We start from the raw sequence: 15120 nt of genomic DNA, 5'->3' as shown, positions 1-15120 counted from the left end.
ACTAAGTCGAACAATGCTTCGACAAAAAGGCGACAAAATTCCAGTTAAATTGTCACAAAAAATGAACAGTTGTTAGCGAGAAATTTTCTTAATTGATACAAACGATGCAAATTCAATTCAATTAGACAAAATGTATCGATATAAGTTTCTTACCTCAATTAATATGTTTTAAAGCGAAATTTCGCAATTCAAAAAGCAGCTCCAATTCCACAAAAAGTAGTTCTAGAATCAAGACACACAAATTTAATTAGCTCGTAAAATTCCGTTTATTTATTTAGTTATTTATTATTGGCACACGCGACAGTCAAGAGCCTTTTTCTGCGAGAGGATAAAAAAGCCTGGAATGGCCTATTGGCCTTGGCGAAATCTAAAAAAAATGAACTTTCTTATTTACTGTTCCTTCGTTCTAATTTCAATACATATACAGAATAAGCACATACACACACACAGAAAGAGAGAGAGAGAGAGAGATAGAGGAATATATAGAGTGAAAGGTCGTGGGGGTGGGGAAAAGATGAAGAGAAACTGAGCTGGTCAAAGTGGGAATGACGTCATCGAAAGGCACATCACACACATAGACGCAAAATGTATACAAGGATGCTGGACCCTCTATTTTTTCTTAACAAATGTATATTTGTTTCGTTTCTTTTTTGTTGATTGATTTGATTTGCCGTTATATATTTGAAAATGCTTATACTTTAATTGGAATTTTTTTGAGCCGCCTTTTAATTAAAAAACAAAACCAACGAAATTCACTTTTAACGTTTAACGCGCACCCCAAACACTTAAAAAACCAGTTTGATTATTAATTTGAAATTTTTTCGTGTTTATTATAAACTTGATATTTTCACACAATTATTTTGTTGAATTTTTGTTGAATTAAAGACAAAATTGAGAAAATTCAAATAAAGTTGTTATATTTGCATATACCGGGGTTACTCTTAATCTGTTTTATTCAGTATTTAAATTCCGAATATAGTTTTATAATGCAACATTTCTCAAATATCCGAATATTAAACAAATTTACTCCAAATCAAAAACATTTAAAATGCGCAACATTTATTATTATCCTTTATTTTATTGTTTAACTCACAATTCGGCGACCGCGAAACACACCCGCTCTCTTTGAAAACAAAAACAATAATAAAAAACAAAAAAAAACAACAACCACACTTCGCCGCAAGTCTCTTCAATTCGCCGAAGCAAAATTTGAATATTCGCCTTAAAAAATTGAACATTTGCCGTACAAATTTGAGCATTCGCTGGAAACGGAAATTTTCAAACTTTTATCGATTTTCCGAATTTGTTATCGAGTATTCCCGCTTTATATCGATTGCGTCCGTTATAGTTTAAAAAGAATCGGAAATACACGATTGTCTTAATTTAAAAGGTAAATTCTTAATTTTTCGAATTGCTCAAATCTAGCAGATTTTACTCATTGCACTTATGGATACATTTTTTTAATATAAATATGTGAAAACTTCTCAATTTCTTCTTCTCTAGTATTTTTCTTACTTAAAACAGACATATAATCCAATCTGTTTGGAATAAATAACTATTTGTTATGTTAAAAACATGTTACAATATTTGTATATTAAATTTTTTTATTCATTTCATCGGATCCAAGGATTTAAAAAGGTATGAAAACTGTATTTATCCAGCTGCCAAAAAATATGCTATACTTATTTAAATTAAAGATTGTGGCTGTACCGAGCAACAAATAGCTAGATGTGGACATCAATAGTGGCGCCACTCAGCTTCATCGATGGACATTTTCAGCTCTGAGTCAGTGATGCTAACTTTTGATTAAAAACTTTATTTTAACAGAAAATTACAAATCCACTTTTTTCGGCTCTTTCCGAATATCTTTCAGAATTTTCTTGTGTCTGCTCCCTTAGACTAAGTCTTTATTTGATACAATTTAAGAAAAAAATGCAAAATTCGCGGTTCCCGCAATTTGACATCAAAAAAAGCCAGATTTGACGAGAAAAAGGCGAACTTGACAACACTGCTTCTAGTATACAGAATTTTTTCGAAAGTGGAGCTACAAGAAACGGAGTGATTTTCTAAAACGGCTTAAAAACTTAATGAAAACTAAACAAAAATTTTTAATTATAACAAAAAATGCATCTAATAACTGTGAATAAACAAACATAATAGCAATTAAAAAGTTTAAGTAATTTAATTTAAAGTACCTAAGGTCAAAGCTAGACTTAGTCTTTGTCTACGTCAGCAGAAAAAACTTCAAGAAAAGAAGAAAAGTACAATTTCTTAGCAAATAATGCATTTTATAAGAAAATATCAAAGTAAAACTGCAAACACCATGATGGAAACTGCATGGAAATATTCATTTGTTAAGGACATGCCCAGATGGTATAAAGAAAATCAACGAAAAGGGTGCTCCAATGGCCAAGCCCAAGTAAGCACCAAAAAAACATGAACAGACAAGCAGCAGCGCAGTCAGCGTAGGCGTTCGCGTCGCATTTTTTCTCTATCATGCAACTGCATTTCTCCAAACCCTCCCTCCACTCCACCGTTTTTGGAGTATACAGAGAAAACGAGTCCGATGAACGACGAAAACTCTTTGTCTCTTTGTTCTGCTGCAATGGAGAAGTGAAAATGGAAACAGAAGAAGAAAAAGAATGGTGTGTATTTTTAGTTCCCTCTATCAATATGTGTGTGTGTGTAAATAATTGCCCAACATTTAATGGTTTTTTCTTCATTTTTATTGGTTTTTCCAGATAAAGCTGAGTTATGGCTAAAGTACCTACTTGGCTGAGGAGTCACATATGGAAAGGCAGCGGTAAGTTAACCCTTGACCTGCAAATAGGTCAAACTAATTTGGCTGTTGAGTCGAACAAAGGAAGTTGCTTTTGGAGAGGTCATGTCATAAAGAAATTTGACATTAGGATTGATACAGTTCGTATATGTATATGATGATATTTGGAATAGATATCATATTATATTTCATTATTTAAAGAAATTTCAGGTTTAGTTAAAGAATTAAGATACTATTAAGATAACTATTACATAACTATAATTTCAGTTATAAAATTCGACTAGATGTCATATTATATTCCATTATTTTAAGAAATTGAAGAGTTAGGTAAAGAATTAGGCTGGATATAACTATAACTTGAATGATTATATTTGGATAGATATCTGATTTCTATATAAATTTTAAAAATTTTCTAAAGAAATTAGAAATTAATAGATTTTAATACACTTTTAATGATAATTATTATTTAAAAATGCATTAACTATTGACCCTGCAACAAAAAACTCCAATCCAAATGTACCTTTTTGAGTCCTTAAATGTTAAATACTGAATGAAAACAACTTTAACTTGGGCCAATCCAATGAAATTTGAGCTGGGTTGAGTCTTTATTAAAACTTTGGCATTATCGTTGACTTGGCAGAAATTGGTGGCTAGGAAATTTATAAGCCAAGACGGTTTTACCTTCTTCAACAGGCAGTCCAAACAATTATAATTGTAATTGTAATAGTTATTACTTCGATTCTACTCAGGACATGTGCATATTCACTTTTTTCACAATTTCTGATCACGAACCTTTTTCGAATCTTCTATCTGATTTGAATAGTTACGGGAAGAGCTCTAGACATCTCCCGTAGCTAGACGAATTTTACAATCCTAAGAGTTTTAGGGACGGACTCGAGCACGATTTTTTGAATATTTTAATACAAAACGTTAGGAGGCCAACAACACTTTTTTATAAAACACAAAAAAGGCATTTTAAGCACTTACAACTCAAGTTTTAACAAGAAAAGTCTAAGCAATCTACGTTTGACCAATTTCTCAAAATGTTATTTTGTTAAAAACATTTCAAAAATAAAAAGAAATTGAATTTTAAATTCATTTACGTTTGTTTACTTATATGTTTATTACCAACGTCAATATGCCTAAAAATTCCGAATATTATTTGACGTCTCCCACAGGCGGACAGAAATACTCGAAGTCCGCCCAAGGGAGTTTTTACTGTATTTCGTTTTTGATTATAAATGACATATTTGTCGGTGGAAAAAAAGAAGCCCAGCAGACTTCTTTTGAGATGTTGCCTATGACCTCTTCGTTTAATTAGATTCAAATCCTTTTTATGTCATATTTTGAGTCATAAACGACTAGTTTCCATTATAGAGACATATTTTGTAACGTGCGAGACACATTTTCGATTCTTTTTTGAATCGTGTTTCAAGCAAGTATAAAACTACAAATTTTTTAATCAACAAGAGGTCGTAAAATAGTTTCAAAAAACTATCATTTGTCAAAAAGTTTCTACCAAATGAATGAATGAATTGTGGTTGCAGTAACAATCTAATTCTAACAAATAATGCTAAAAATATAATTTGAAGATTATAATTTGAAGATTGAGCTCAACCCGGCTTAAAGGCAAAGTTTTATTATTTCAAAACCCATTTTCTCAGTGGTTGAGCACTCCCGAGATATATAAACGGGGTTGTTTACCTATTACTTAATTTTGAATAAAGCGAAATAATAATTTTAAACAAGAAGTTTACTCTTAGGTTCAAACTATCTAAACTTATGGGTAAACTGACCAAGTTAGACCGTTAGACCATATATGTATTCTTGAATTCCATAAAGTTGTCTGAAAGTATTTAAAACATTTTTAGCAGCTCCATAAAGACATTTAATTAAACATTATACATCAATTGATCTCTTTCATATATAGACAACTCATTTAATTCCTTAATTTCTTTGCAGGGTTTCCTTTGATACTTGTTTGATGTCCTAGCTGATGGCAAAAACTGGCAGGAGGATTTGGTATTTATGACTACTAAACTAATCTACTTGCTAGCCAAGCATATCCCAACAATCGCCTAACAAATCTACCAAAAAAAAACCAAACCACACACATACTAAGTATATCCACGGCTACGAGCGTAAAAGATAAATAGAGCGTGTATCATGCTAAACAATCATTACATTCTATATGCATATATCCCTATATCTAGTTGTGTAAGTGTCTTTGCAGATAATCATCATACAAAAACCAAACCAAACCAAACTACAACAAATCAACGCAACGTTAATAATCATTTCTCTCTCTATATACCATATAATATATATATCTGTATACAACAAATTTGAAAAGGAAAAACTTTTGAATGGTCAACTTATGTTATTTCTCGATGTAATAAATTACAGCGCCCAAATATCAGACTGCCTACGCCTGTGAAGGTAAGAAATTGACAATTGAATGCGAACCGGGCGATCTTATCAATTTAATAAGGGCAAATTATGGAAGATTTTCGATAACCATATGCAATGATCATGGCAATGTGGATTGGAGTGTCAATTGCATGTTCCCAAAGAGTCTAACTGTCTTGAATTCAAGGTGAGATCAAAGAAAACCTTTTGTCCAAAGCATAAGACTTATTTAAATTTCTTTTTCTGTTTTTCGTAGATGCTCTCATAAGCAAAGTTGCAGTGTATTGGCTGCGACTAGCATGTTTGGTGATCCCTGTCCGGGGACTCATAAATATCTGGAGGCGCATTATCAATGCATTTCAGCAGCTCAGACATCGACGACAACCAATCGTCCAAGTCCACCGCCTTGGGTACTTAATAATGGTCCACCGATATTTGGTAATGGAAGTGGTTTGATACATCCACCGAATAATGCACCACCGCCGCCACGTTTGCCCACATTGTCCGGTGTGGTGGGCATTAATGGTAATGGTGGGCTATTTAATGTGGCTCCATCACCAGCTACCCATGCCACGCCCACAATCGGCGGAAGTACAGCCACATTGCCAGGTGGAAGATTAAAAGGAATGGCCACATCATCGTCATCATCATCATCGACCACAACGACCAAGAATCCAAGTGGACGACATGATGGTTTACCGCCACCGCCACAATTGCATCATCATCATAATCATCATACGGATGAGACGTTGCCACCCACCAAAGCGAGTGGAAAATTACCAAATGCTGCGAATAATGCCACAGCTCCCTCTAACACACGCATACTAACCGGTGTAGGAGGCTCGGGATCAGATGATGGCACTCTACTGACCACGAAAAGCTCACCCAATCGTACACCAGGAACTGCAAGCAGTGGCTCACCCATTACAGGCAATGGCAGCGCTGTGCGAACTATAAATAATATCAATTTAAATGCCGCTGGCATGGCCGGAGGCGGTGAGGATGAATCGAAACTCTTCTGTGGTCCCACACATGCGCGTAATCTCTTTTGGAATATGACACGAGTGGGCGATGTTAATGTCCAGCCATGTCCGGGCGGTGCTGCTGGCATAGCCAAATGGCGTTGTGTTCTGATGAAGAGAATACCCACAGATTGGTTGGATGATGAATACGATGATGATCAGCAATTGGCCAGCACAGCAATGCCCACAGCAGTCGGGGATTGTCAGCACAATAGCAGCAATTGTGAGCCACCAGTGAGCATGGCCCACAAAGTGAATCAACGACAACGCAATTTTGAACCCACTTGGCATCCACTCACTCCCGATCTAACCCAATGTCGAAGTCTTTGGTTAAACAATCTAGAAATGAGAGTGAATCAAAGAGATTCATCTCTAATATCCATAGCCAATGACATGTCCGAAGTGACTAGCAGTAAGACGCTCTATGGCGGTGATATGTTAGTTACCACCAAGATTATACAAACCGTATCCGAGAAAATGCTTCACGATAAGGAAACTTTTCCCGATCAGCGGCAACGTGAGGCCATGATAATGGAACTGTTACATTGTGTGGTCAAGACGGGCTCCAATCTATTGGATGAGTCACAGTTATCGTCTTGGTTGGATCTCAATCCTGAGGATCAAATGCGCGTGGCCACGTCATTGCTTACAGGCCTGGAATATAATGCCTTTCTCCTGGCCGATACCATTATAAGGGAGCGTAGTGTTGTTCAGAAAGTCAAGAATATATGTAAGTCCACTTTTTAACTGAAATCAAAGTTTAAACTTATGGAAATCTAACTCCTTTCTAGTGCTCTCGGTGCGTGTGCTGGAAACGAAAACCATACAATCGAGTGTTGTTTTCCCCGATTCCGATCAATGGCCCCTCAGTTCGGATCGCATTGAGTTGCCACGCGCGGCTCTCATCGAGAATAGCGAAGGGGGACTAGTTCGCATTGTCTTTGCTGCCTTTGATCGTCTAGAGTCCATACTAAAGCCCAGTTATGATCATTTTGATTTAAAATCCGCACGTAGTTATGGTAAATCAATTGAACTAATGTTTAGAATAAAAATCTAAGTTAATTTTCCAATTCTAGTGCGTAATACAGCCATCTTGGCCAATGATAGTGATGTCAATGCTGGAGGAGATATGCAACAACGTTTACGCATACTAAATAGTAAAGTTATTTCCGCCAGTTTGGGCAAAGGTCGTCACATACAATTATCACAACCCATCACATTGACACTGAAACATTTGAAAACAGAGAATGTAACCAATCCCACCTGTGTATTTTGGAACTATATTGATCAGTAAGTGTTTCACCGTATACTCTTTTAATAGGCTCTAAGAAAAATCTTACAAAATAATAGGGTTTTAAAGAAAAAAATACGTTCCATTTGCTTTTTTTTACTGTTCTTTTTAAAACTTAACAGAAACGAGTAATAGGTGTAAATAAAAATAGCACCTCTTTAGTTACACATACTCTTTAATGCAAAAACTTTATGGAAACATTACGCAAAAGAGGTTCTCAAAATATTTACAGACGGCGAAACTTCGGCTGAACAATTTTAATATAGCATATGATGTACAGGGAATAGTAAAGCGCCGATTTAGCCACCTTATATAATATTTAATGACTTCTTTAGAAATTATTGTTTCTAAAATTCGATTTACAATTCACAATGAAAACGTTATAACAGGATGAGGGACTGTATTGATGTATGCTAATATAATGTAGGCCCAATATATGGCAGAAAACGATAATGGACCAATATAATTGCATGCAAATCAGCAAAAATATTGTCTTACTATATATAGAAGAGCTTATGACCGTAAATTCTAAATTTGGAGAGATGTGGGCTTAAGAAATATCAAGCATAGGGCCAGATTATGCTATGTTAGAAACTAGGTTGTTGTAATAATGTGGCCAAGAGTGTCCCTAAACCTTAAACTAATAGGGGAAATGTTTTGGCAATGCCAAAAATTGTGGCAAAGGAACATTATATGATCATTAGCCGACGTTGACGATACACATTAGGAAAAACAGTCAAACAAATCATAATACTAGCTATCTATAAACTAAATAGGAAAGGATAGATGTTTTAAGTATAGTAATAGAAGAATCTGAGCAGTTAACAGGAAATAGAAGGTTGTAATCAGAACAGAGGACCCTAAATGTTTTATGCATGGCATAGTTAGAAGAACAACGACTAAGGGTTAAAGGTATAATAGGATTTCTACTCCGTCTACATGGTACCGACAGATAAACTTGAGCCATTAACTCAGGCGAGTCAATATCACAATATAGGAGCTTGTGCATAAAAATAAGAAAGGAAGGTTAATAGGATCAGTGGGGCTATTCTAAGGTATCCTGATGAAACAAACCTTAAGTTACGTGCAAGCTATATAACTCATTAACTAATCGAATTGCCATTTTTCTTTGCAGTGCCTGGTCAGCCAATGGTTGCAATCTAGTGGACACGAATCGTACACACAGTGTTTGCAGTTGTATGCATTTAACAAACTTTGCCATACTCATGGACGTTGTGGATGAGCATCAGCATTCTCTCTTCACCATGTTCGATGGGAATATGCGTATATTTATCTATATAAGCATTGCAATTTGTGTGATATTCATAGTGATTGCTTTGCTAACGCTGAAACTCTTTAATGGAGTGTTTATCAAGGTAAGAGGAGGAGTAGGTGGAAATTCCTCAACAACATTGCCACATCAACAAAGGGCAGGCAGCAGTAGACGTCAACAAAATAATATACGTGATCAGACCCATGAATCTCTTACATTGACCACGCCCATTAGTCAGGCAGCAACAAATGCAAATGGGATTAATACAATGCAAACTAATACAAATTTCATACAACACAATTCCATACGAAATTCTCATCGTAACAATTTGAATTACAATCTACAGCAGCAGCAACAACAGCAGCAGCAACAACAACAAGTTGTAGCTGCAGCAGCAGCTGCTGTTGTTCTATCAAATCATCAGCAAATGAATAATTTAAATTTGAATTTACATCCACATCATCTTCATCATAATCAACAGCAGCAGCAGCAGCACCAACAACAACAACAACATCAACAGCAACAACAAGCGGCAGCTGCAGCTGCTGCTGCTTCAATTGCTGCTGCTGCTGCATTGCAACAACATGCAACGGCCACAAATAATTTAAATATCAATCATAATTATAATCTCCATGGACAGGATCATAATCTAAATCAACAGCTACATCATCATCATCCTAATCATAATCATAATCGGAATCCAAATCTAAATGTTGATGCCAATATGGATGATATACAATATAAGTGGTGGTGGTGGTGAAAAAAAAATCAAAAAAAAGATATAGAAATTGAGATTTATATATAAACAAGAATAGGCTAGGCTGTGATATAGCTTAATAAGTAACTCAAATTGTTAAATCTCTAAGACATTAGAACAAGTCTTTCTACTTTTCTCTTTTTTTAGTTAGTTAGTTTTGCATTTATTTATAGTTTACTTTAGTTTAGTTTATTATTAACTTAGTAATTTGTCATAATTTAAGTTTTCTTTTGTTTTAGCATGCCTTAACACAATTCCTTACTGACTCCTTTGTTCTCTTTCTTTGTTTGATTAACCAATTTTGCTAATTTTTTTGTGTAATTAATTTAATTTAATAAAACAAATTCTACCAGCGAAATGTGACTAATTTTTGTGTGTGTCGTTTGTAATTATAGTTTTTATTTTGTTCTTGTTGTTGTTTTATGCTTGTTTCGTGTCTTGTTCTTAACTTTTTGTATATGTTTTTTGTAATTATTTTTAAAATTTTTTGTTTACATTTTTTTCACCACCAACCAAAAAAAACCACTCAAAATTGTAATTTGTTATATGAAAAATCTTAAATTAAGAACTATTTGCGTCTCTGACTGCCGCCTGCCCCCCTTTCGACCAACTCTTGAACTTGAACTAAAAATTTGTTTCTGTCTTTCTGTCTATCAACTTTTAAACTCTTTTTACTTTAGTCCGCCCGAACTTCCATCTATAGCAACATTTATATTTGCCTCTTGGCCATTGAGCTGCTCTTTCTGCTGGGCATTGAACAGACCGAAACAAGCATTTTTTGTGGTTTTATACCAGTTTTTCTACATTGCGCCATCTTATCGGGCACTGCCTGGTTTTGTTATGAAGGTAAGAGAGAAGAATGAGTAGGTTTTCTCCATGTAGATATTTAATTTGTTTTCGTTGTTAGCCTTTCATTCGTATTCGATATTAACATCGGATGAATTACTTTTGGAAGTGGATCAAACGCATAAAGTGAATTGCTATTATCTCTTATCCTATGGCCTATCATTGTCTGTGGTGGCCATATCATTGATTATAAATCCAAGCACTTATACTCAAAATGATTATTGTGTGCTAATGGAAACGAATGGCTTATTCTATGCCACATTTGTGGCTCCAGTTTTGTTCTTCTTTACGGTAAGTTAACTTGCATTCAAGTTGATCTCTAATTTTTAATGGTTTTTTTGTCTGATTTAGGCTGCCATTGGTTATACTTTCTTGTCGTGGTTTATAATGTGCAAGAAAAGTCGCACGGGCCTAAAGACCAAAGAGCATACACGTTTGGCCAGTGTCCGGTAAGTTGAAACAAATGATAAGTCTCTTTTAATTTAAACTCAATTGTATCTTCTTTCTTTACAGCTTTGATATCAGATGTTCCTTTGTGTTTCTTCTCTTGTTGAGTGCCGTTTGGTGTTCGGCCTATTTCTATTTGCGTGGAGCCAAAATGGACGATGATGTGTCCACTGTTTACGGCTATTGCTTTATATGCTTCAATACTGTACTTGGGCTATATGTCTTTGTGTTCCATTGCATACAGAATGAGAAGATACGACGAGAGTATAGGAAATATGTGAGACAACATGCTTGGCTACCGAAATGTTTACGTTGCTCCAAGACTTCGATTTCATCGGGCATTGTAGCACCACCTGGTGGGAATGGGGGTGTTGGTGTGGGTGTGGGTGGAGTTATGCCATCCACTGGAACAGCCAAGAAATCAAAATTACCAGAAGAAGTCTATGATCATGAGCAGCAAGAGCAACATATGGCCATTACAGAAGATGCCATAATGGGAGCAACATCCGATTGTGAACTGAATGAGGCCCAACAGAGGAGGACACTGAAGAGTGGTTTAATGTCGGGCACTTTGCAAGCAACTACGCCATCTGCCCAATCCGTTGCCGGCAGTCATGTTGTTCTGGAAAGAGGAACATTGCGTTCCACGGGTCATGCCTCGCCCACAAGTTCAGCTGGGTCAACGCATCGCATTTTTAATCACAAGCAGCAGCAGCAGCAACAGGTGCCCGGAGAAGCTTATTACCATCAACCGGATTACTATAGCTGGAAGCAACCGGGACAGCCGGGAGGAATGAAACAACAGCCACCCAGAGAGTATTACAATCAGAGTGGTGGAGGAGGTGGAGCCACTTCATCGCCACAGCAGGCACATGAGGTATTCTATTGGACACAGAAGCATAATAATCATCATGGCAAAAAGAAACGTGGCGCTGGCGGTGGAGCCGGAGCTGTGCCACCCTCGCCAAGTGGTTCGCTACATAGTCGTGCCACTGCCGCATCGCAAGTGTTGTTCTATCCATCGTATAAAAAGACCAAAGGAGGACAGCAACAGCCCTATCCACATTATGCTGAAGCCTTGGATCCCCCATCATCAGCTGGAGGAACAGCGGCCTATTATCAACAGAGGCGACAGCAGCAGCAGCAGCAACAACAACAACTCTCCTCCGATGAGGAGCAAGCGGAACAGCATGCTCATCTCTTGCATTTGCAACAGCGACGCGCTGGCGGTGGACAGCAACAACAATTACCGCCACCACCGCCGCATATGGCGCAATATCAGCAGGAATTTATGCAGCGTCAATATAGAAATAAGCATTCCAACTGTGATCTGGGCATGGGCGATGCCTATTACAATCAAGGCAGTGCCGGAGCAGCAGCTGCAGCAGGGCCCAACGGTGGATCATCCGCCGATGGTCCAGTATACGAGGAGATCCTAAGCAATCGCAATTCGGATGTCCAGCACTATGAAGTCGGTGACTTTGATGTCGATGAGGTGTACAACAATAGTGTCGGCACTGGGGTCTTTAATAATATGCGTGCCGCAGTGGCTGCCAGTGGAAATCGTGCTGGCTATGCTGGCAGTTTAAGTGGTGGCAGTGTTTCGTCCAGAAATCAACAACTCCAACAGCAACAGCAGCAGCTGCAACATCAGCAACAAATGGCTCAACAAAGATCTGCGAGACGTTGTGCAGCCGACAATGATGACGACGACGATGATGAGGAGGAGGAAGATGATGAGGAGCCAACTGCTGGCCAACAACTGCAAGATAACGTCTGTGATGAGGAGGAAGAAGAGGAGGAGGATGATGAAAGCGATATGGAAGATATGGAAATGGCACATGGTTTGCCACCACAAAGTGACGAGCGTATGCGTCGTCTGATGGCCCTACAAGATGAGGATTTTCAGCGACGGTTTCAGTAAGTAGACAAAATTGCAAATCCCTTGAGCTATAATCCTAAAATCAATCTCTCATTTTCTTTTGTAGACGTCAGCTACGCAAGAATGGTGCCCCATTGGATTATGGAGCGGGTTTAGCACCACCAAATGGATCGCATAATCATCATCTTCATCATCAGCAGCATCCCGAACATCAGCATCAACATCAACAGAATGGTGCGGTTTTTGGGGTTAGCGGCGGCGTTGGTGAGGGCTCCATGCGTGGTGGCCGATTGGCGGTAAATGAGCTATTTGGCCATGGGCCACCACTGCCACCGGCCAATCAGACACCCGCCCAGAAGCGTCAGCAGCAACAGCATCAGCATTTGCAAAAACTATCACCGCAGTCCACAACATCATCGTCGTCGCATACATCGCACAGTAATCCTTTGCATCCTCCACTCCACCCCTCCACCTCCTCATCGCTTGGCCATCAGCCTCAACAGCGTCATCTATCGGCAATGCTGGATGAGAATAACACAGTACGCTGTTACCTAGAGCCGCTGGCCAAGTAAATAGAGAGCGCACAGCGGATCGGAGCGGAGCGGAGGAGTAAACAGCAAACAGCTTAGGCAAAAATTATATAGCTTAGGTCTCCCACTTTAGTATTAGTCTTTAGTCGAAATAATTAATGGAGCATGGAGCATGGTACATGCTCATCATCATGCTATATATATATATATATATTATGCTATATATATACGTGCAGTGATTCGAGAATCCCAAATTGAAACCAACCAACAAGAAAGAAAAAAAAAACACAACAAAACAAAAATCAAGAAAAAACTTTATAAATGTATAATCTAGATCTTAGGCTAAAAAAGAAAAACAAAACAAAAACAGAAAGGAAGGCAAGCTTAACCTAAACAAAAAAAATGAAAATGAAAATTAACTTGCATGCATTATTTTATACCAATTTAAAACAAAAAAAAAAACGAAAAATGAATGTATGTACTGTATATGTATAATGTCACCACATGCCATTTTTAAGTAGTTTATCTATATATATAAATATATATATATAAATAAGTGTACAATATAAAAAAAGCGGATTATGCGGCAATATGTCCAATCAGTTTCGACAGATTTCCGATTTCTTAATTTTGTCACACACACAAATTGTTAGTTTGTTTGTTTTTTTTTTTCTTTTTAAATATTCTAGAACTGAACCAATTATGTATTTTTATGCCATTTGTTATTGCAATTTTTGCTCTCCTTAGTTTTGTGTGTGTCTAAAACAGAGTTAAAACCAGATTAAAGCATTTCGTCGATGTGTGTACATTTTCATCCGATATATAATTAATATATATATATATAGAGTTAATATATATGTATGCTATAAGCACATATGTGTATGTATGTATTTTTCTTTAGATTGCTTTATTATTTGTAACAAAATAAAAACTAAACTAAAAAACAAAAAAAAAAACAAAATATTTAAAAAACCAAAAATCGATTCAGCAACAAAATAAAACAAAAACAAAAAACAAATGGAAACTTTACCTATCTAGCAAAGAATGATTTCAAGCAAACCTCACTTGTTAACTAGGAACTAAACAAAAGAAAAGAAAAATAAAGAGAAACAGAACTAAGCTAAAGTATATATATATATAATATATATATATAAACTAAAACCAAACTTGGCTCTGTACGACACCTTAAATCCCTAGATGACTTTCACGCATGTGTACAAAAAAGAAATATAATAATAAAAACCAAAACATATTTATGAATAATAAATAAAAAAGTGCAAACAACCGAGAGATATTTCAAAAAACACTATATAGAAAAAAAGGCACAAGAAACTAAAACCAAAATCACATCACACTCTCCCCTTTCCTCCCTTCCTGACAGACATTTCTTTAGCAAAGATTAGTTAACTTAAGCAAACAAACTTGAAAAATATATAATAGAGAAAAACCCCAGATATAAACATTGTCAACACACACACACATATACAGAAAAGACAAATTTGAAATAAATGTAAATGGATTAATGTAGAACGAACGTAACTTATTTACGATTCACTTGGGCAAAGAGTTGAATGAATTTGAATTGAGATGAGTATTGCATGTGAATGGTTCGAATATTGAATGTATAGTGTTGCGCCTATATAAATGTGAATGTATATTGTGTCTCTATATGTTTTTGTTTTTTCAAACTTCGTTTCCGCAAACAGCAATTTGCCATAGAAAAACTAAAACCAAACCAAATTCCTTCCCCAAAATGAAAAAAAAAAACATGTTAATGTACACAAACTTTTCTAATTAAGACAAATAAACTCATGAAAATGGAAATGCAATAAGGTAAGAGTTTTATTATTCAGTATAAGCTGCCTCTTCTCCAGGAGTTCAGAA

The 15120-nt window shown here is 36.4% G+C and overlaps 2 protein-coding genes across 2 annotated transcripts in view; one reads left to right on the top strand and one right to left on the bottom strand.

Moving 5' to 3' along the window:
* LOC6640000 (protein unzipped) overlaps positions 1-1131 on the bottom strand; it is a 32106-nt gene extending 30975 nt beyond the window's left edge. The window contains exons 1-2 of the mRNA XM_023181968.2: positions 1094-1131; positions 154-222 (exon numbers count right to left, since the gene is read on the bottom strand). The gene's annotated coding sequence lies outside the window, so the exon portion shown is untranslated. The remainder of the gene's footprint in view (positions 1-153; positions 223-1093) is intronic.
* Positions 1132-5182: 4051 nt separating this feature from the next.
* Positions 5183-13538, top strand: LOC6640001 (latrophilin Cirl). Its single transcript, XM_023174899.2, has 10 exons — positions 5183-5375; positions 5445-6940; positions 7002-7229; positions 7287-7500; positions 8637-8877; positions 10212-10377; positions 10439-10668; positions 10729-10826; positions 10891-12744; positions 12813-13538. Exons 1-10 carry the CDS (start codon positions 5341-5343, stop codon positions 13276-13278), a joined length of 5028 nt encoding a protein of 1675 aa, XP_023030667.1. The 5' UTR covers positions 5183-5340; the 3' UTR covers positions 13279-13538.
* The last annotated feature ends 1582 nt before the right edge of the window (positions 13539-15120 follow it).

This window comes from Drosophila willistoni (genome assembly GCF_018902025.1).
Source record: "Drosophila willistoni isolate 14030-0811.24 chromosome 2L unlocalized genomic scaffold, UCI_dwil_1.1 Seg196, whole genome shotgun sequence".
NCBI lineage: Eukaryota > Metazoa > Arthropoda > Insecta > Diptera > Drosophilidae > Drosophila > Drosophila willistoni.
Note: the sequence above shows the minus strand (reverse complement) of the source record. Positions and strands in the feature narration are given on the sequence as shown.